We start from the raw sequence: 23,248 nt of genomic DNA on the forward strand, positions 1-23,248 counted from the left end.
AGGTGACCCAGAGACCAGGCCAGCTCTCCCTTGTCCTTTGTCCTCAGTCACCACAGGTCTAGTCCCAGTCAGGATAGGATAGATTCCAAAGGTTTCCTGAAATCTCCAATAACCGGTTACTCTTGAGCAGGTCGGGGATGCTGCTGCAAAAATATCTCATTTGCAAACGAATTTTAATTCTAAAACTTCCCTGACCAGAGATGTCTTCCTAGTCCTGCTCTTGAATGACTCAGACTGTTCAGTCATCCCAGCCCTGCCCTCCAGACATCTACAGCAGACTGCAGTGCGTTCTGTGGCTGGAAGCCCATCATTCCCCAGCGATCGTTAGCAGAACATCCATTAGCTGGTGGCAACTTGCAAATACTGCAGGGTTTAAATTAATGGCAATCCCACCAGGAAATGAAACCATTTAGTATTCTGAAGAACCAATTTTCTATATCTTATATCTATAGAACTGCTTTCTAATCTTGCTTAAGAAATAATGACCAAGATCCCTTTTCTTTTTTCTTTCTTTTTCTTTCTTTTTTTTTTTTGCCAACCCTCAAGCTTTATAAAATATTGGTCACAAACTGGCTTCAGTAAGACTCACTGTAATTATCTGTTCCATCTGTTTGCCCTCAGAAGTTTTATAAAATGCAACCTCAGATGTATGCGCGTTAACAGGATGATGTATGCTTAGTGACTATGCTTGCTTATTCTCTTCTCTTGTTTTTTTTCTTAACCGTTGCAGCTAAAAGGTACCAAGGACTTGGTGGAGACGAACGGCCACAGCCACGAGGATGCAAATGTAGGTACCGCAACCTGGTGTTTGCACTTCATCCTGGTGTTGGTTGAATCCCTGGGGCATGGCACTCTATTTATAACGTGAGGGAAATCAGGAGCCCTGCCTCTCAGGAGCTCAAGATTGCTCAACAGATTTCTAATATAAGCTTTGGTAATAAGATGTGATAGACACTCACCATTATTACCTTTGGTTCCCCAAAGGTTCAGTTTAAACCTCCATCAGAAATTCTAATTGCAGTGAGTTTTCTCCAGACCTTTGTTTTGCCAAAGCAACATGTGTCAGGAGAGCAGACGGGACAAGACTCAGCATGCTGAGCTGTATTCTGCTTTTGTCACTATGGCATTTGCTTGTCAATGAAGACATCTGGCAAGTGATTGATGTGTTAAAGAGGTCTCCGCACACCTCTTTATGCCCAGCATACCCGTGAAAAGTGCACCTATCCGTGATTTCTGCTTCACCCAGCAGCACAGTGCATCTGGATGATGCTGCTAGATCCTGGTTGGCCGCCTTCCTTCTCTTACTGTTCTTACATCTTCTTATCTTCTCGAGACTCCCGAAAGTTGTACCTCAGGTGGAGTAATGCCCCTTGCTGAGAACTGCCCCTCTGCGTGCTTGGTGTCTTTCTTCTCGCCACCCTTTCTGATCTCTGTTTTGTATTTGATTAGCTTCCTCAGAGGAAATGCCTACTAAGCAGTCCTTTTCACAGAACACCAAATCAGACATGGTAATGAATGCCTGATTAAGCCAGAGCTAGAAGAAATTATATATTTCATGTTCACTCTTGTTTTAATTATATGCAGCACAAAGCCTAATAATCATAGTGCCCAGATCTCCCTCGCTGTAATTACTTACTATTCCTACCGGGTAGCTTTTAAACGTAGGGTGCTTGACGGAGCGCTCCCCATGTTGATGGGGAATGGGCAGGGACTCAGGGACCCTCAGGCATGCTGTCTGCTCTCAGTGAACTTACACTCAGGCCAAGGAACGCAGGAGCACAGGCTGTAATCCATTCAAAAGAGTGAGGCAGCTCAGGTGAGATACAGTTCAAAACCCAGGCTTCTGCTGCTTACTCTGCTCATCTTGGTAAGTTATGTGACCTTCGTAAGCTCCTTGCCCTCACTGGGAAAAAGGATAGCTAAACTCTCCTTAAAACCCCATCATTGGCCGGGAGAGATGGTCCAGTGGGTAAGAATGCTCCCAAGCAAGTCATTCAAATCGCCACCACCCAAATAAATGAAAACAAAAGATGGCATGGCCACATGTGCCTACGATACCAGTATTGGAGGACAAAGAGGAGTCCACTCCAAGACTCAAGTCTTGTCTCTGAGTTAGGCTTTAGTGTTACCACCCAGCTTATGATAAGCTTGTCACTTAGTCACTGCTTTTGCATTGTATTGAGCACCAACAGACTGGCCAGCACCTGGCCTGGCATGTTAAAATGGATATGCCCTTAAAAGAGACACACCTGTGCCCATATCAGCCGCTCTATTAGTATGTGCCCAGGGTAATTTAAAATTACTTCAACGCCAAACAGGTCAGTTTCAAAGCCTAGCTGTCTGAGAGAACTTGCACAGTTTAGCCCACACTTGCCAGTTTTCCATAGTATCAATGTATTTGGATCTGGGTATGCTGGTGGCAGATAGGCAAGGCCAGTCTTTCATATGTACCCAACTTTTAACGCTGGCCTTAATTCCAACATCTTTATATACCTCATTTCTTCCAGACCCCACTTTCTTTCCTGCCAATCAAAGCTACAAATTTCCCCTTGATTTCCATCCTCAAGCTCTCTCAGATCCCCAGGCCTGCCGTGTTCCTCGCCTGGTCCCTGGCAGTTATGTGTAAGAGATATCAAAATCTTAAAGAAAGGGATCTGTTCTCATCTTGTATCTTCTCGGTGACCCCTCCACATCTGTATGCCCGTTATCCTAACATGCATGTCTGTGTCTGGACCGAGAGTGGGAGAGGTGCAGGAGCCGTAAGGAGGTATGACACACAGTGGCCGCAGAAGCCTGCAGCATGCGGAGAGACTTGGTCTGTGTGGTTCCCATGCACACTTTCCCTCTGATCCCCTTCTCTGTTCCAGAGGAGCTGCCACCCACAGGCCTCTGTTTACACAGTGCGGCTCCCTCCCAGGTGGAGGTGAAAGAAATCATTGGCCATCTGTGGAGAGGTTTAACGGGCGATGTTGAAGGTTACTGCTGTCAAGCACAACACCGTTCCCACCCGACGATAAAACAAAACACAAAAGAAAAAGGACTGCTCGGTTTTTCACGCTGTCTCCTTAAGAAAGTAAATCCTCGGGGCTGTCTTTAAACCTGTCAGAGCCAAGATGTTAGGAGAGGGTGGAAGAGATACGGCACAAGGAGCCGTCTTCAGGGTTAGCACAGTGGCAGAAAGCCATCGTTAACCGTCGGGTTTTAATTGTGTGTATGAGGAAGGTCCTATGAGTGTCCAGCCCATTTTCTAGTTTCAGGGTGTCTTGATTTGGGTAAAAACCCAATAAGCATGTATATACTGTGTCCCTAAGCAATTAAGAATAAACAACTCCCTTGGGAAAATGGGGTCATAGTCTCAAGGGAAAGAACAGCTCAGGTTGAATTCCATTCTTTTCATAGTGGCCTGGCCTCTGGGGACCTGGGTCTTAATCTGGGGAGAGAACAGAGATGGAGAAGGACTTTTCACCTACCCTGCCCTTTCATGCTGAGAGCTCTGTCACGTTCCAGTGAGGTCTGACCCTAGCAGGACACTGTGACTCCTCTCTAGTTTCCCGGCAGCTGCTTTCTGGCCATCCTTTGCTGCCCTCGGCCCGTCGAGCCCCCTAGTTTGTGTTCCCGTGCACCCTGCCATTCTGTTCTTACTCAGTAAACCACAGATGTTCTTAGGAGGAGGAAGCAGAGTGTAGGGCAAGCAGCAGATCCAGGTGCTAAGCTGTTTCGACCCTGGCTGGCTCTGCCACTGAGTGCCCGAGTGCCACCGAGTGGTGCCCTGAGCCTGTTTTCTTGCCTCTGAAATGAAAATAATATCTTGCCTACCTTGTAGGACTATTGTGGTTTCCTGGCCAATACTGACGTGGTCATTATGTGTTAGGTATCAGTAGAGCTCAAGCTTTATCTACCATGTGTGCTGTGTTAGGCTGTGGAGTATGTGAAATGAAGACACACACACATTCACACGCATGCACGTGTACACGCGCGCACGCACATACACACACACACACACACACACAGCAAGAGAACATTGACTCCCTGTTCATGTACCTGCGTCTTCAGGCCAATACCCCTGTGGCAATGGTGGGACTCGGGTCACTCTGGAGGCAGGACCTTTATTGGAAGGACCTTCCCCATGGAAGGAGGGAGGACCCAGCAATATCTGATAAATCCTACACAGCTTTAAAACCCTAGAGAAGCGCAAATGGAGCAGAACTAAGTGCTGTGACTCCCCTTCAGGGAGAGGTGGACCCAGATTCCTAAGTGCCTAGGCCACCCTCGCTCTGTAGATGCTGAAATGGAGATAGTGGATGGATTCATCACAGACCGCCATTACCTGTGCTATGCATCTGACCCTGTTCACAGGCCAGACACTCCCTCTCAGACCCGGCTTCTCCTTCCACCATTCTTCTGATGATCTTACTTCGCTTCCTGTCTGTCCGTTCACCAGAAACCCTTGTCCAGTGGCTCCACACTTTCTGCGGGCAGGTGACTGTGGGGCTTGCTGTTTTCTAGAACACCCACAGTCCTCCCCAAACTCACATGTGTCATCCCAATGTCCTTGAGACTGGTGATAGAAGGGACTCTGTTGGCACACCACCTCTCCAAGCCAGCATAGTGCAGACCTCCTAGAGAGGACTGGACAGGGTGCTGATGTTGAGGGTGGGAAGCGCCAACTCTCAGCAGCCGTTCTGTTCTATGAAGAATAGTTTTCTACCCAGGCACGACACTGCCCATTGGCGGTGGCTTTCCACAGCTGGAGCCTGAAGCTGGAGCTTGACAGTAGGTCGCCAATGGCCCACCGGGAAGGACTGCTTCTTTTTGGCTCAGTATGTTACTTGAGAGACATGGTTCTCTATAGAGGCTTACTTTTACTACTTAGAATCTTAGGTGTCAATAGTGATATTCGTAACCCTTAGTTTCTGCCAGTCTTGAGGCCAGTGAGGGAGAGATGTAGACTCTCACCTTGCCCTTCTGAGCTGCACACTGGATCTGGAATACACAGCCAGATTTGGACATGTTTAGTCATGTCGGCAGGCTGAGTAAGGAGAGCTGAAAGTCCCTCTTCCCTTTGGCCAGAGTAGAGAAGGCAGGAAAGGTAATAAATTTCACACTGTGGGAAGTGGTCATTCATGCCTGTAGATACTTGCCTGCGTGTGGAAAGCCACGAGGAAAGCCCCAGCCTCTCTGAAGACAGAGTGTGCTGGTCATCCTTCCTGTTGTAAAGGCGAATGTGGCAAGTGTTTGAGGAGTGAGACCCTTTAGAGGAAGATGGATAACTTTTACGGTCTGTACACAAACATCAATAAAACATGGAGACCACTGTCTTAAAGGGTTGTTTACTTCTTGGAGAACCCTTGGAAATGCCAAAAACCATAAGGGAAAAGATGATCCCCTGCGATATTAGCGGTCACAGTGTGTTTCCACTTTGCGTATTTTCTCCGTTGGCACTCCATCCAGGTATATTCATTTTAACAGGATCTAAAGCACATTGTGCTGTCAATTTTTTTATAGCCTGGATTTTTTTTTTGTTCACGAATCACAGGTATTTCCCCCATATTATTAAATATATTTTCTTGATGTGATTTTTAGTGATGATCTAATATTCCGTCCTCCTGATGTACTCTATTTCATCGTCTCTGCTGTGGGACTTGGTTTTTGCTGTCTTAGATAGTGTGCAGTTAATGTCCTAGAACAATGTATTTGTTGATTCAACCATCATCTAAGCACTTTACAAATGGAAACTTTGGTGCTGGGTTGGTATTTAGGGCTAAAAGGAGAACCACTGATTCTCTAAAAAAGATTAAAGATCACCCTTTTCTTGGCAAGTGATTAAGTAAACAGCTCCAAGTACTATCTGGGTATTATCTCACAGAGGCCGTGCTGTGCTCCTCAACAGGAGAGGAAAAGAGTTCTGAAGGGAGAGTATTTGCACTTTGAAGAGAAAGGCAATCACATATACTTCATAAATAATTCAGAAGAACAATACTTAGATATGCTATTTGGAGTTGTGTGCTGCAGGCTGGCCGCCTTCGTGGCCTGAAAGTGCAGAGCCCATGCTCTGTGTGGACTGCAGACCAAGGCTAATGGAATTGAGCCACCACCCCAGCGGGCCTGTCCACTCTGTCCATAGTGTAAGTGAAGCAAGGCAGAATGACTCATGCAAAGAACGGCGCATTCTAACTCAAGTAGAAAGTCAAGCCGTCACTCAGGATGATGGTCCCTGTAGGCTCTAAAGCGTCAACAGGAGGTGCGTATGCATCCTGCATAGCCGGGACTCGAAGGCGGGTGTTATGTTTCACAGCCTCACAAACCAAGGAAACTCAGTCACAGGATTCTTCCCTCCCATGCATTCTTGCCGCCGCCTGACTTCCTCAGTAAAACCGAATGGAGCATAGGAAGCATTTGTAAGCAGGTCCAGGAGCCAAAAGGTGGACCAAAGCAGAGGATGGGTTTGGAGTCTCACGGAGACCATAGGGAGCTGCCAGAATCAGTGTCTGAAACCAGTGAGGAGCAAGGTACGGCAGCAGGCTAGACCACTTTCTTTAGCTCCGGATGTTACTCAGGAGTCGCGGCGCTTTCTGGCTGTCTGCATTATTACTTAGAATAGTACATGCTCTTTAGTGTGCTCCGTCACTCAGTTTCTGCTAACCCCTTAAGACCAGGAAATGAAAGGTAAGGAACGCGGCCACCATGATGGATTGTTCAACAAACTCCCATCCTTGACATTCGTCTTCATGTGGACTTCCTGCTGAGCACAGCCTGATTTTCCTCAGACGCCCGATTATCGGCTATTTCTCTCTGTTCAGCTCTGACCTCATCCATTATGTTTCGAAATGACTCACAGGATTAGGACATTCCATTCAGGAAAGGTGTAGGCAGGTAATAAAGAAAACCAGTAGGTACTGTGGTGGGAAGAATGAGAAGGGAAACGTGGCAAAGACCATAAAGACCTCTCAGAAATCACTTCCTGCTCACTGCTTTCTGCCATCCAGCAGCCCTTCTGAATCTACCCTGGCCGGCAGCAGAGCAACAGCGGCTGCCATATCGTGGCACCCGGCCAACTCCAGCTGTGAGATCTGTCTCCACCACAAAGGTGCGATTGTGGCTACATCACCATCCAGACTCCATGGGAAGTTAGACCAAAGAAAAAGCTGTTAAATGCAAGGCAAGAGGTTCAGTCCCCCAGACAGAATCACCGCTGGGCTTCACAGAAGACACTAGAGAACTACAGCTTGGAAGGATATTCCTAAATATTTCTAAATTGCCCACCATGGAAAGAAGTGTGTCCCAAGCCTCCTTCCAGCCTTCTCTGCTCAGCCTTGGACTCCCCTCCCGAAGCCCTCCCCAAGGCCTATCTGGGATGTGAGTTTGCAGGCACTACTTCATCCACCCTCTGTCCCGGACATCCTGGGAGACCGGAAGAGCTTAGCGCCAGATGGAGTGTTTTCATCAAATCTTCAAGAAGGTTGTAAACCTCAAGCTGATGGTTCTTAAGCTTCAGAACCTTAACAAAGCACGTCTTGTGAATCCCCTGCAGGCCCCGGGTGGGGCCAGCCAAAGCTTCGGAGGGAAGGTTGTCCAAAGAAAGAGACAGCAACATGCTTTGTTACATTTTAAAGTGATGTCCATGGTGTGTTCAGAGGGGTCTTGGCCTGTCATCCTCTCTGAACAACCTCCTCCTGTGAATATAGGATGAGTCTCCTGACCAGCCTCTTTGCCCAGGTACATGATAGACCATCTCTTAAACCCCACAGTAATCTCTTAAAGCATTTCACCAACCACGGAACTCTCCATCGATTTTTTTTTTCAAATTTCTATTCTGTCTTATCTTGTCCCCCACCCCATCTTCCCAATCCTCCATGCCTTGACCCTCCCTGTCCCTGAAATTGCCCTTGCGGTGAGGGCCATGGCCTGATAGCTCAGCGTCACGTCATTTCTCTTATGTCAGCATCTCTGGAGGATTACAGAGTGGCTTTTTCTGTCTGGACCATTTCCAGACTGGTCCATGTATGCTGATGAGCCACTTACATTTATGAGGCTCACAGAATCTAATCTGCACAGGCAATTCCTCGCCACGCCAGCTTTGGGAATGAAGATTTGAAACTATGAAGAAGGTCTGTGAGTGCAGCCTTAAAACCTGATGTCCACATCAATCTAATCCTCTACCTCCCACACCCTAAGCCCACCACATGCATGCCAGCTCTGAACCTTTTAATAAGACAATGTTCAAATTGGTCCCTTGCTCAGAACAGAATTACCATTGGCCTGCTATCCTGAATGAATGGCTTTAATCAACAGGTCAGATTCGGCTAGGTGAACCATTCATTAAAAATTCTAAATAATTAGATTTTTTTATTGATAATTCCGCTTGCTCCATCTATCATGTCACCCGTTTTGCTTGCATTGCAAATCTCACCTGTGTTTAAGCCTGGTTCAATACCCATAGCTTGTGGCCTTCCCCTACATGGTCATCCCAAGTCAGTGACAGATGCCCAGAGTGTCCCCATAGTATTCCATCGCCCTTCGAGCCATGTTGAGTAGGCCAGATCTGATAGGCTTATCCCCAGCCCAAGCATCCATCCCTCTAATTCCTGATTTACCCTCTTCAGAGACAACCTCAGCCGTGAGCCTGTGGAGGTGGTATGTTTGTAATACCTACTGACTGATGCTGGAACCGACGTGGTCTTTCCACAGCCTCCTCTGCACTGGGTGCCTGTTTGGCCTAGCTAGATAACGGAGGCAAACCCTTCTTTCTGTGGATTTTCCGCTGGTGACTATAAAGATATCATTGCAGTTAACTAAAAGGGTCCTGTAGACTATGGAAGTAAGAATTGAGGTGGGTAAGGGTCACCCCATCCAAGCATCTTGTTTTCTGGATTTTTAACCTGGTCTCTTTTCTTCGTTAATTGTTGCACTCATGTGACTATTGCTGAGGCTGCTGTTGTTTGGTTTCTCTTGGTTTTGGTATTGGTGATAGACATGGAAGTCATGTGACCAAGCTCTTCTCTCAATGTCTGCCCCCAAACCCTGCGTGTGAACCTTATTTTCCAGGGTAGTAGGTCTCAACCATTAGGAAGCAACACAGCCAGAGAGCTATCTAAAACAGAGGGCATTGGACCCCAGTGTATCTGATTAGGTAGATTCAGGCCAGGGCCTGAGAAACTGCATTATTTTTTGGCTTTCTTCCCCCCGCCCCCCTTACCGAGCTGAGAATCGAACATAGGACCTCACAGATGCTCAGCAAATACTACCAGTCTGCAGGCCACTTTGATAACAGTGCCACCTAGTATTCAGCCAAGGCCAGGCTAAACAGATGCCACTCTGGGCCTCTTTCTACCACACTGTGTGTTGACTTATCGTACATGTTTGACCCTCTTCTCCACTCTTACACACCGAGAGAGCAGGAACCACTATCAATCATCTTTACACCGTATTGTCTAACTCAAGCCTGCCATTATAATAGATTCCCAATAAATAACTGGTAAATAAAGAGTCAGGGAAGCTCAATAAACTCAGTCAAATGAAGCTGAGGGCTCCAACTTTCTCAGTAATGCAGACGTGTAGCCCAAAGATTCAGCTTTGCTTCTGCAGAACTCCAATAAGGAAGCATACAGTCTGGAATTGCCAAAATCTGGTACGGAAGAAGTGATAGCCATGGAGATAATGCAGATTATTGGCATCCCCATGACTGACCCCTTCTGAGGAGGCCCATCTAAGCCCACGGGCCAACCATTGGAGTGTAGCAGACGCTACCCTCAGGTAGAGCACAGTCCAGTAACTAAAACGGCAAGCCATGGAAGAGAGAATGCCAAATGCCTCCCAACACACACACACACACACACACACACACACACACACGCACAGAGGACAAAGCACTTAGCCTAGGGTCTTAGCACACACAGAGTAGAGCTGACTCTCTGAGAGGGGGCAGACAGGGCAATACAGTCTGAGTTCCTGGGCTCAACCTTGGTACTACTACTACTTTCCAGATGTGTGAACATCAGCTGATTTGTGCCTCAGTTTACTAGTTCACAGCACCTGTCATCCACCAAGCTCTCTGCAAGAGCTATGAGTAACACCGCCGTTCACCAGTATTTGCGTTACTGTATCAAAATCTGCATCCTTCACCTTCCATTCTGTGGCCATCCCAAACACTCAGTGCTTGAAATAGTTCTCATATATGACATCTGCGAGAAGGCAGCAAGGAGTGAGTTGGGTTGGGGCGCATTGGGAAGTCGGGTATTTAGTGCTGGCCGAGCGTCACGGTGTGCCAGGCAGACAGGTGGAACCTTGGTCCACTTTCATCCCAATCAGATGTCCGTCTTTCCCATTCATCAGATTGTATCCCATCTATCCTCGTGACCTAATTTACCATGATAAAGGTCAAAAAAAGACCCCTCTAAGTTTTAATAATATCATTAGTAATATAAACTCAGCAGGTGAAAATTATGATAGTGAATGCATTGTAGCAGGGAAAAATAAGAAATGTCATACTGAGAAATGAACTGAGAAAATAGCATGCCAAGAATGCCATAATACGATTAATCTTCACCAGCAATAGAGTCAGGATCATGCAAGATAAATCAGCCCGACTAATTCTGGCTGCACATACATACGTTAGAGAAAGCATTCCACTTTAGTTTCTTCTTCTTGCTGCTCAGTTTTTATGGGGAAGGCAATTTCTCATGCCAGTGCCTTTTCAGACTGTGAAGTATATGGACCCGTGTCAATCCGGCGGTGCGGAGAGTAATGCACACCTATTTTTCAGCACAAGTGTATTTTTCACTTGGTAACGTCTACCATTGTGGCATATTGTAAAACAGAATGAAATGCTGCTGCTTCATTTAAAGAGTGCGTGGAAGCTTGGAGTAAAAAGGAAACTATTTTTAAAATTCTTTTTTTTTCTTTTTCCTTTTTTTTTTTTTTTTTTTTACCATTTTTAGTTAACATGGCGGTCACAAAGCTTTGCCAAAGAAGTCGTTTAATTGACTGGAGACCACCCCTTGAGCATGTTGTGAACTGTGATGGCCGCAATTAAGCCCTGGCCCAAGCAGCAGCCATGTGTCTAGTATTTAATGAGACATGTTAGGAGATTGAAATTCCTCTTTCCTATCAAAGTGTGTGTTGTTTGTCATGGATTTTCCTGTTTCTGAGGCATATGTGAAGGGTTTTTCCCCCCACATGAGAACTGATCAGCAATAATGCCTGCCTGGCCACAATGGGCCATGTCCAAGAGGACAGTACCATGCTGTGACTCCCCACACTCCCAGTGGCCAGCAATGTGCCCACCACATTCTCTCTATCCTTTGTCCCAGGGACTTGGAAGGCCCTGGTTAGATGGGGCCGGTTGTGGTACAACCACCGCTTACTTTTTCTCCAGATTGGGATGGTTTCTTTCAAACCAATCAAGTCTGTTGATTCCTAACTGTACTCTTGTTTAAGTAGCAGCAAAATCCAACAACGTCTGGACTGAGGACAGTGAAGACAGTTGAGGCCCTCCATTCAGTTTCGTCTGATTGGAATTGACTGGGTCTCCATGTCATTTCATCCTATAGCTGTGTGCTAAGCAGCCACCATGACAGAAGGCTTTGTGTCAGACACCAGGGTGCAAAGATGGAAAGACGGACGGGAGTGGGGGGGGGGTCCTCCTTTCAGAGTGTGATTGGGACAATGGTGAAGCACAGACTACTTGTAGGAAGAAGGTTAGATGTAAAATATATTTAAAAAAAATACTTCAAACTAACAGCGTTTTTATCTCTGTAGTGAAATTTCCATGCTTTTACTTTCTTTTAATTTTTCTATACAATATTCATAAGGAGAAAGTTAATAGCTGTCATAAAGAGTAAAACTAAATGAAGAAATTTCTTCTGCTTTACATTTAAAAAAAGGGAAAGCTAGCTTGATCTTTTTAAAGCTTGCTTGCAATGTAAGTTAATATTTACAATCATTGAAAGCATTCATAATAGATAGTACCTAAGAATTAACTTCTTTACATCTGGCTAAAAAAAAGGGAGAGAAACTTGGTTCCACTTGATGGAGCAGTGGAAGCTTTTGTGGGTCTGAAGGAAGCAGAAGATCCAGAGTGGTTGCATTGTGTTTTGCCACTTTGTCCCTGTAGACTTCATGTAGCTCACCTTAGCGCAGGGGTACTGACCAAATTCCCACAATGGCTGGTCTGCATCTCCCATACAGCTTATCCTCTCTGTGTAGATGTTATCACATTCAGTCCGCAAATACCACCAAAGGGCCAGAAAGAAATGGTCATGGCTGCACAGACAGCACTATACTCAGTACCAGGTTGGTGCTGCAGTGAATAGAAAGGCAGAGTGAGCATCCCGAGTCCTGGTGGGTCTGTGTTTGAGACTGCCACTGTAATTCTGCTTCTACCTCTAGCAGACAGCAAGTGTGCGTTAGGACAAGAGAGCGGAGTAGCAACACAAAAGTGATCCGGGGGAGGTGTTTGCACCCCAGTGCTTCCCATGCTTGGCTTCCATCTTCTCAGCTGCCTTTCCAAGATCTTAAGTCCAACCTTTCCTGTTTTATCAGCTTCTCTATGATGTCTCATCCTGGGGTCGTTATCTGTTAACCAACAAGACTGGCTCATATGTTAACTAGTTCCTCCTTCCTCAGAGTCCCGATTCCCACACAGCACCTGCCTATTCTTCCTTCACAGCAGCTTCCACACCCTCCTTCCTCCCTTAGCCATCAGAGATTCTTCCATCATACATAATGTTCAGAGTATGGCTGGATCTGAACCATGGGTCTCTCTGCCTCTTCGCCTGCCCAGCCAATCCTGCACATGGCTTTCCCTTGTTCTCTTAGAGTTCACTTTGGCCTCACCTTCCCTCTGGGTACTGTCCAAACCAACAGAATCTATATGGCTGACTTGTCCATCCACGCTCTGCTAAGCCCCCACACACTGAAGTTAGAAGTCACACAGTTCCCCTGAAAGTCCTTCCCTACCGAAGAACAGCAGGCAGGCAGTCCCTGCTGAGACTGCATCCCAGCTACCCTCCAGGTGCCTTATGGCCTTATGACCCCTTTGTTCCGTGACTGTGCTGTAATCACCAGTGACTGGACTTCCCTAGAGACCCCACTGGCTCCCCAGTCATCCAGTACTGACCGGCCCTCAGTAGGGGACTGTCTCAGCGTCTCCTCAGCACTCAGCATTCATCTCACAGACAAATTTTCAGTTGGAAAAGATAGCAATGGGCGATGACAGGGCATTCGAAAATGGCAGCGACACACAGCCCAGCGGTTAAGACTTGAAATGAGACAGTACGGGCTCAAATTCTGTGTCAACTTCTTCCTAATCACCTTCTCCGAGTCCTTCCCTTTTTTTATGCCAGATCTTGCTCGTCTATGACGCAGGAATGTAGCCCCCGACCTCATACATTAGGTTTGTCTTGTTTAATGTGTCAAGTTCTTCCTGGACTTGAACTCATGATTCTCTTGCCTCAGCTTTTCATAGGGTTTCAATGAGAATTAGACGGGTTCCTATTTGTAGGGTGCTTCTAATAAGCCCGTGTACGTGTCTGTTGAGAAAGTAGGAATTAAGGTGGTCTTAAAGTCATCAGGACACTGCTGTCTGTGGGTCAGACGCCTAAACCCCAGTCTTTCCCTGCAGTTCTCTAGACTGTGCTTCTCAGGCTGTGCGGCCATTCTCTCCTCCTTTAATCACTACTGTGGGAAAGCTTCGAGAACAGAGTTCTTGGAACTGCCCACAGACATGATGCCGTGCTGCGGATCCAGCCAGCTCCACTGAGGTGGAATGTCACGAATATCAAATATGGTCAGGCTGAGACGACTTGCGGCATCTTGGCTGAGGGCGGCAACCCAGCTGTCTCCTCTCCCGTCACCTCTCTGACACTGGCACCTTCTGGGCCCCTGGGGCTCACCCTGGGCTGATGCACTATATAAAAGGCTGCTGGAGGGGCTGGAGAGATGGCTCAGAGGTTAAGAGCATTGCCTGCTCTTTCAAAGGTCCTGAGTTCAATTCCCGGCAACCACATGGTGGCTCACAACCATCTGTAATGGGATCTGGTGCCCTCTTCTGGCCTGCAGCATACACACAGACAGAATATTGTATACATAATAAATAAATAAATATTAAAAAAAAAAAGGCTGCTGGAGAAGGATGCAGGTAAGAGAGCACCCATGACCTTTCGCACTGGCAAGGCCAAGATCCAGAAACCAGGGAGACTTCAGGGTTTCTTTTTGTTTTTCTCTTTCTTTCTTTTTTTAAATGATTATGCAAGGGAATTTGTTTTTTCTTTCCTTTTTATTAGGATTTTTTTAAATAAAATCTTTTCTCATTTTACATAGCTATCCCCATTTCCACTCCCTCCCCTCCTCCTGTTCTACCCTTCCCCCACCCCACCCACTCCTCAGAAAGGGGAAGGCTTCCCATGGGGAGTCAACAAAGTCTGGCACGTCACATCAACCAAGGCCCTACATGTATGAACACTGTATTTACGTCATGTTGCTTCTCTTTTTCTTACCCTCAACTCTTCCCACACCCCCTGCCCCCAGTTCCTTCTTAAATCCATGACCTTTTATTCTTTAATTACTTTTGTTACATGTACATGTATGAAACACTGCTGGTTCATTTAGTGTTGCTCATATTCATATGTGTTTAGGGATGACCACTTAAGATTGAATATTCCATCAAGGAGCTGGCTCTTCCCTGGAGAAGACCAATAAAGAGCTACAAGCAGTTAATGACTTTTGAGAGAGGAGGAATCAGGGGGTTTTACTATAATATTTTTATCCTTTGAGAATTTCATACAATGTATTTTGACCATATTCACCCCTTATTTTTTCCACCCCTACCTCCTCCCAGTCCACCCCTACCTCCCTACCCCTCCCAATATCATAGCCTCATGTTTGTTTATTTTACTAACCTGTTGAGTCCCATTTGTGCTGCCCTTATATTCACGAGTTTGGGGCCATCTACTGCAGCATGATTGACTCAGCAGGGAAAATGGCCTTAAAGGATATTAAACCTCCTTCCAGAAGCCATCAACTGTCACTAGCACTCCATGCTAGAATGTTGGCTGGCTTGCTCTTCTCCACACTGGTCTCTCTCAGGGAACAAGAGCTGCTGTAAGATCATAAGAACCCCAGTCCTGTCGTGTCAGGAAGACAGTCTTGCTCTCGTCGTCTCTGGCTCTTCAGTCTCTCTGCCCTCTCTTCCTTGACGGTCTTGGCTTCAGGATTTCTAAGTCACAAGAATTCCACATGATCCTGCTCACTCTTGTGTATGAATACATTCTTCCCTTCCTTTCCTTGAACCATGACCATTTAAACACTTGTTTTCATCAATATTCTTCTAGCCCATCTGATATTCTGCTTTCCTCCTCCTCCTCTTTCCTTCTTATTGGCATCCGAAGTGCAACATTCTGGCTGTGTGGTTCATGAACTCTTGGAACAGTCAGTAAAAATCTTTCACGTCTATGGTCCCTTTCTACAGAGAGAATGTTGAAACAAGGGTTCACAGCTGGTCAGTGGCTATTAGCTAGTGACTAGATCCTTTAAGAAAATATAAAGGGTGTGACTCTACTCTCTCAACCACTCTCCTAATCCAGGGAAGACTGGGCTAACGGTTACTAGAGACCAGTATGTCATGTGTTAGATTGCTTGGCCTACTCCAGACAAATTTGAGTGAGAGCTGAGGAAGCAGCTGATTAGCATCCTAACTATCGTCCACAGGGCCCCTGACTTCCTGAAATGTGATGTTTATGAATGGGGCACACAACTAAACAACACAAGGCCATAGGACAAGTACGGCAGAGAAAGAGGGCGACCCTCATCCTGTTATGTTGGCAGAGTCAGAGACAACCATGAACTTCTATCACATAGACCTCATTGATTGGCCCATTCTTTATGCACAAGCGGCCATGGGCAGTGTTCTCTAGGGGGCCTTAGGAAGTATCATAGGATGGTGTTCTCTATTTTGAAGGTGTGAGTATCTGGAATATTACTCAGTATATTACTTAATGAGATGTTTGACTATGGCAGATGCTTTCATAGAGGTCTTCAAAGTGAAGTTTGCATGTTGTTGGTTTCGCTTCATTTCCCTTTAAATCATAAGGATAACAGTATACCAAACTGCCACAGGAATTTTGAAAATATCTACTATTCAAACCCAACACAGTTAACATTTTTGTATACCTATTTTTATAAGATTGCAGGAAAGATCTAACAGTGTATTTTTGCATGGAATCAGATTAGATGCATATTCCATATCCTGTCAGTTCCATAAATAATAAAAGTGAATAATGATGTATTACAATGCACTCAGAGACGTACACTTTTCCAATTTGGTTCCCACAGCAACCCTAGGGGATCGGCAGAGTGGTGTCCTTGTTTTGCATAAAAGAAAGCTAAGGCTTAAAGCAATGCTCTACCTGAAGCTACCCAGTTTGTAGATCATGGTGACAGAATTAGACCACAGCTTCCACTCAACCGAGTGGGCTCACTCGCTTAGATATGGCAATTGCACTAGAAGTTCTGTTGAAGAAATAAATGGAGATGGAAGCCAATTCTCCTCAAATGTTTAAGTGGTCAATTGCCGCATCCGTGGCATGGAAGTGGTTTCCAGATAATGAAAGTTTGCAAGAAACAAGTTCCTTTGGGACATATGGGACTTGCGCTCTGTGTAAAAGTGTTTAACTTAGAAGTAGCAGGACAAAGAGAAAAGAGAACATTCTAAGAACCCTAGGAAGCAGAAAAACACCAAGCTGTTACCAACCTGAAAACTTCATTTCTACTAGCTAGCTTTCACAGCGCTGGAATGTTCTCTCATTGCTTCTGAGTGATCACAGTTTTGCCCAACTGGGAACTGCCGTAATGACCAAACTGACGATATATGCCCCACTGGTGTAATAGTAGCACGCATGTTATGGGATTAATCAACTGCTTACTGATTGGCTCCACAAGATGAAACCCATGCCTGGCACTGCTAACTGGGCCAGGAACCCATGGCCTGCTAGGTCATAAACCATAGAGGAGATCCCAGTACTACTGTTCTCTTAAATAAATATAATAATCAACTCCCCTTGAGTTCTTATCTATATAGTTATAGATTAGGTCATCTCTGAACCTTCATCACAGAAGTTTCTTTTTGCAGTAGATGGTGATTAATTCAGAAACCTATACCTGGTCAACACATAAATAATAAAGGACTCGAATGCCCAGTTCTAAGTGGACCTCTGTATCACACTCCCCCACCCCGAGGCCTAGGGATCACCACAGAAGAGGTGATGGAGAGATTATAAGAGCCAGAGAGAGCTGATGTCTGTATCAAAACAGTTTCACAATTGCACACATGAGCTCACAGCAGCAGGACCACCTGTGTAAGACATGTGCAAGAACAAACCAGCCAGAGTCACAGCAGGGATGAGGAGGGAAGGACTCAGGAAGTCCTACCCCTATCTGAGAAACTAATGGGTACTGGTAGCTGCTATGGGAATTATAAACTTTATAGAAGAACATTAAGAAGGACTTGGCTTCAGGTTTTTTTGTTTCATTAGGTACATGATGAGATTCCATGAAGCATAAAGATACGAGTTATACCCAGCACCCACATTTTAGACAAGTAGCTTCCTGTTACTGAGACTTGGAGCTGGTCAGTGATTTTTCTCAGTGCCAGTAAGTTATTAGTGAAAGAGTCGAGGTGCAAGCCTGACTGTGTGGTAGCTCCTCCACCTCCTGGTGACCACATCTCATTTTAAATCTGAACCATGCAGTGGTCGGTTCAAGGGAACAAAGCCCAGCAGTCAGTTGATAATGAGCAGCAAAGGCTTAAAGAATTAGGCTTGCTCCCACCTGAACCCATGAGGATGAAATAGAAGAGCTTTGATGAAAGGGAACGGAGAAGAAAAAGTGCAGACTGAACTTTAGCAAAGACCAATATTAGAGTATCAAAGAAGGAAAATGGAGGTGATAGACCAGCAGAGTAAAATTTAAAAAAGCCAGTAAAGAGGAAGTAAAAACCCAGGACAAAGGCTGGGACCTTACATGTAATAGAAGTGAAGCAGCTGGTTTAACGTCGCTCATGTCTAATATGCCAGGATGAGAAGAATGAGACCATAACTGTCAGGAAGGAGCCGGGGACTCCTTCAGAGGGTCTTAGATCGTGGGTACTGGTGAGCAACTCATATGCAGGATGTTGTGCTGGAGCAAGAGAGTAGAAGAACACAGAGACCAGTGGACTAAGTAAATGAAAGACCTCTGGGAAAGAGTTTAGGTTCTGGAGACTCTGTCTGGACTGTCATACATGGAAGGGAACGAAAACAAAGGAAAGAACAGGCACAACCCTAGCTCTGCAGACTATTTGACCCTTCCTCTGTTGATGGAAACCTAGAGTGGTTCTGTAGCTTAGCTACTGTGCACAGTGTCTCCATGAACATGGATGAACAGGTCTCTACAGTGCGGTGATTTAGATTGCTCCGGGTGTATCTCCAGGAGGTGTGGTACAGCTACATCATATGCTTGTTGTATTTTTAGTTTTTTGATGGTGGTGGTGGTGGTATTGGTGTTGGTGTTTTCTTTTGTTTTGAGGAACCTCCATGCTGATTCTTATACTTTCAGCATTTGTCTGTATTCCCACTAGCAGTGTAAAAGCTTTTCTTACCTAGTTGGTGGGTTTTTGTTTGTTTGGTTGTTTTTTCAGTGTTATCCCTTATAATTTGGGTGAGATAAAATCTTTGTGTAGCTTTGGTTTGCATTTCCTTGATGGCAAAAAATACTGAGCATTTTTTAATGTATCTTATTTCTAGTGTCTTTTCATTTGTTCATTGTTGATTGTGTTATTTGTTTTCTCCCCTTCGGGGCTTAATTTTTTTAGTTTTCATATATTCTAGATGGCATTCAGCAAATCACATTCTGTAATCTGCTTCTTCACTCTGTTAATCTTTCCATTGCTATGCTTGCACTTCCCAGTATTATACATCCCTATGCTAATTCGGGTCATTGTATCCTTAGTTGTTAGACTACTTTCCAGAAAATCCTTGACTCTTCCTATGTCTGAGGTATTTTGTCTGTTTCCCTTTAGCAGTTCAGATTTTCAGGGCGTATATTAAGGTATTTCATCCATTCCAAATTGTGTGTGTGTGTGTGTGTGTGTGTGTGTGTGTGTGTGTGTGTGTGTGTGTAGGGTGAAAGATATAGATCTAGCTTCATTCTTATTAATGTAAATATCTAGTTTTCGCAGCGCTATCAGGAGAAGGGGGCTGTCTTTTCTCCAATGTATGTTTTGACACCTTTGTCAAGAATTAGCTGGAAATATCTATGGGAGTGTAGTTCTGGGTCATCAATTCTCTTTTATTGATCTCTCTGTTTTAGTGCCAGTACCACACTGTGGTTGTGCAGTCGAATTTGAAACCAAGTATAGCCTCAAGCATTGTTGGTTTTGCTCAAAATTGCTTTGGCTTTGGGGGACATATTGTGCTCTCATATGTGAATGGTGTCCTTGGAATTTGAATGGCAAATGGATTGAACCTCTCAGTCGCCATCAGCAGAACACTCACTTTTACAGGGTGAGCACAGGAGGCCTTTCTGCCGTCTGGTGTCATCTACAGTTTTTATTTCCTCAATGTTTTACATTTTTCATTGAATAAACCTCCTTGGGTTTATTCCTATGAGGATTTTGAAACAATTATGAGTGGGATTGTTTTCTGTTTTTCCCCTCAGCGTGTTTGTCCTAAGTATATAGACAAGCTATTGATTTCTGCTTGTCAATTTGTGTCCTGCAGCTTTGTTCAGTGTGTTGTTTAGCAGACCTAAGAGTTTCCCAGTGGATTCTCACAAGTCTATAAATTATCGGGTTTTATCATCCACATATAGGGCTGCTCTGACTTCTTCCTTCACTATTTCTTTTTTTTTAAATTAGTTCTCTGACTCAGGCTTCAATGCTAAGATCTACCTATTTCTCCAGCGTCATCTACCGATGTGACTGCTGCATAGACCTTTGCAATAATTGCTTGTTGTATCCCAAGTTTAGTGTCACTTCGTGTTCAGTGTCCCTAAAAACTTAGAATTCCCTGGCATATAGAATAGGCTGTGTGTGTGCGCGCACGTGCGTGTGCGTGTGTGTGTGTGTGTGTGTGTGTGTGTGTGTGTGGTAATTTTTTGAAGAGACTGACAGTGAAAAACTCATTTCAGTTGAGTAAGAGCCGAGAGAGAACACCTTTGTCCTACTCTAGAGAACATACTCTATTTCCCCACTAGTGTAACACGGGGCACAGTCGAGTTGTACACAGCCTTTCTTCTGTTCCGTTCTCTGGATGCTTTTGAAGCCTTGTCCATTAACCATTTCCCCATTAGTCTCCTGCACTCTTCTGCCACCATCCACACCTAATCTGCTTCCACCTCTGCTCTGAAACGTCCCAGCTCTGGGGTATCATTTCTAGAAGGCCTCGTCGGCACATCGTCCATGCCATATCTGTTGAGGAAAGACTATCTATATAGTGGAGTAAGCAGATAAGGCACCTCCATCATTTTATGCTTCTGACATTAATCTCTCATTTGATAAGACCTTTTGCATTGACTAGAGAGTTATACTAGTAATACAGACGATGCATAATTTGTAATTCAATATTTTGCAAAAAGTGACTTCCCCACATTCCATAAGTTAGACTACCCTAAGTAGACAGTATAGACCTTATTGTTTTCTCACATCTCTGTTAGAGCTTTTGGTAGATATTCCTTAATTTATCCAAAAGCTAATGAGATCTTTGTAGCTTAATTTAAGCCTGTGTCTCTTCTTAAGAGGATTTTCACAGTGAGAGGTTTAAATTTTATGTCATCTGATACCCTTGAGAATGGTCACCTTTAATTTTCAACATCAAGGTTTGTCTCTATGAGGAATCGTTCTCACAGTGTTTACTTGAGATCAGGTGATGCTGTCATCCTGGCTTCACCAGACATTTGACCTCACAAAGATGCTCACGCTTCCCATAGTGAGGCTGAAGGGATACCCTCCATGTGTTGGATGACGTTATAGGAAAGCATGTGACGATGGTGAAAATGCTCATATTCACTTTTGGAGATCCTGCAGACAATTCATCATAGGCTACAAGCACTCCTTAGAGTCTGTGTGCTTGGTGGGTCCTGTCCCAATTTCCTGCAGAGTTTGTCTCCTCTCTGGAAGACTCGGATAAACAGAAGCACCCCAAAGCTGAAGAATCTGCCATGTCCCAGCTCTCTGGCATGCTCAGGTCCTCTGGATGGGTATGGATGCTACATGGGGAGGTGGATCCACCCCATAGCCACTGTCATATCCAATAGTAAGATGTGTTTCCATGGAAAGACAATCCTATCTTTCATCTTCACCGGACCACACCTACAGCATTATCAGAACAAGTCAAGTCGTGGCTCTATCTGGGTTGTAGCCAGTGTTACTCTGTAGCATTTGTTGGGGCCCTGTTCAATGACTCTACTACTTCATGACTCCAGCACTGGAGATGGGGACAGGTAGTGAACAACACCTGTGGGTGGTGTGGTCTGCTGTGCGACCACCGCCCCCTGCCAGCTGCTGACATGCTGGCTGCCCTCCATCATCCACTTCCCTGTTCAGACTGATCCTCAGCTGTGTACAGGCCCCAGGACATCACTCAGTCTTAGCAATTAATGTGGGCCTGTTGTCCGCTAAATTCTTGTGTGTAATTCCATTTGTCCTCAGTTGTTATCCAGGCTGTGAACGTATCGCACTCTCTCAAAGACATTCTTTCCTCTTAGCTCGGAGGTTCATCACTAATATTCTTTTATGATGCAGCCATCATCCCGGTTAATGTTCATCTACCTCTTTTCTTCCTAATCCTCTCTTGGGAGACGTTCATAGAGACTCAGCCTGTGTTCTGCTTAACAATCTTCCCTTCCCAGGCCTGAAAGCCCAGTGCCTGTCCCTGTTTGTCCGTGTATACCAGGCACAGAAATCCATAGACTCCTTGAACCTGGTGACCCAGAAAGACCAAATGTACATAGTCCTTCTTTGCTCTAATTGAGAAAGCCTGAGCTGAAAACAGTGTGTGTTATTTCATCCCCCAAGGAATTCCTGTTGATATTCCCATTACTCTGTCAAATGTTTCATTCCCACATAAACTTTAACGTTGGCTCTGTTCTAAAGGTCACAGTTTAAAGTGTTTCTGGGCTGGTAAGATACCTCAGTGGTTCAGGGCACTTGCTGCTCTTTCAGAGGATCTGAGCTTTCAGCTGCTTGTAACTCCAGCTCCAGGAGATCTGACAATCTCTTCTGGCCTTTGTGAGTGCCCGCACCCAAGTGTGCACATATACACACATATATTTTTAAAATCCTCTTTTAAAAAGGAAAGGTATCTTTTTTTATCAGGAATAACATTTTATGCACAGCTGGCCCAATTATAACCTCAGACCATCCTAAATACTGTTCACAAAGGGATATCTCATTCTCTGTCTCTCCCTCTCTCCCATGCCTCTTTGTGTGTGTGTGGGGGGGGCATGCATGTGCATGCACTATGGTTAAACTTACAGTCTCACATGCTCTAGAAGGAGTCTTGTTTTGATCCGCATACCCAGGTCTCATTTGGTATCTTCTTGTCACCGATGTCTTTGTTCTGCCTCTTATCCTATCACCATGGTCCCTCTAACTCTGTGCCCACAATCTCCTCTTACTCAGCCTTGGCCATTCTGTCTTTTGCAGGTAAGTTTCATCTTCAACTGAGCCTCCAAAACGTTCACCAAATATCACCAACCACAGTTTGGCAGGAGAACCTTCGTTCCTGGCACTTTCTATTCACTCGTGATTTTTACAAAGTAGTAGGTCATGTATTAAATTAAGCTCTGTTTTTCTTGGCACGTGCTGAGGTTGTCATATGTGAAGGCCATTAGATGAGATTCGTGTTCTTTGAATTCTCAGATTGCTCTCAACAATTTGTAATTTCTCACCATCTAGCAGAAGGAGTGTCCTTCACTCTTGTTCAATATGCTGACCTTTCTTTCCGATCCATCTTTTTCCTATTAATAGTATTTATACATCTTTATAGGGCACAATACAGTGATTTGATAAAAGAATACAATGCATAATAATCAGAAAGGAATAATAAGCTCTTCCATCTCAAGTGTTAATTATGTTTAACAAAGGATACAAAATGCATAACTCTTATTTTTTGAGTATATCATTCATGGCTACTATATTTTACATCATTTCTGCTTCTCCCTTTTCCCCCTCCAGCTACTCCTACATCCCCCCATCCCTCTCAAATTCCTCATCATC

The 23,248-nt window shown here is 45.0% G+C and overlaps 1 protein-coding gene across 5 annotated transcripts in view; it reads left to right on the forward strand.

Annotated features, from left to right (window-relative positions):
- The window catches only part of Enox1 (ecto-NOX disulfide-thiol exchanger 1), a 565,092-nt gene that overhangs the window by 515,392 nt on the left and 26,452 nt on the right, over positions 1-23,248 (forward strand). For all 5 annotated transcript variants that reach the window (XM_075949640.1, XM_075949644.1, XM_075949642.1 and 2 more), the window contains one exon: positions 731-787. In XM_075949640.1, the coding sequence (XP_075805755.1) occupies positions 731-787 (57 nt within the window). The remainder of the gene's footprint in view (positions 1-730; positions 788-23,248) is intronic.

This window comes from Microtus pennsylvanicus, chromosome 15, assembly GCF_037038515.1.
Source record: "Microtus pennsylvanicus isolate mMicPen1 chromosome 15, mMicPen1.hap1, whole genome shotgun sequence".
NCBI lineage: Eukaryota > Metazoa > Chordata > Mammalia > Rodentia > Cricetidae > Microtus > Microtus pennsylvanicus.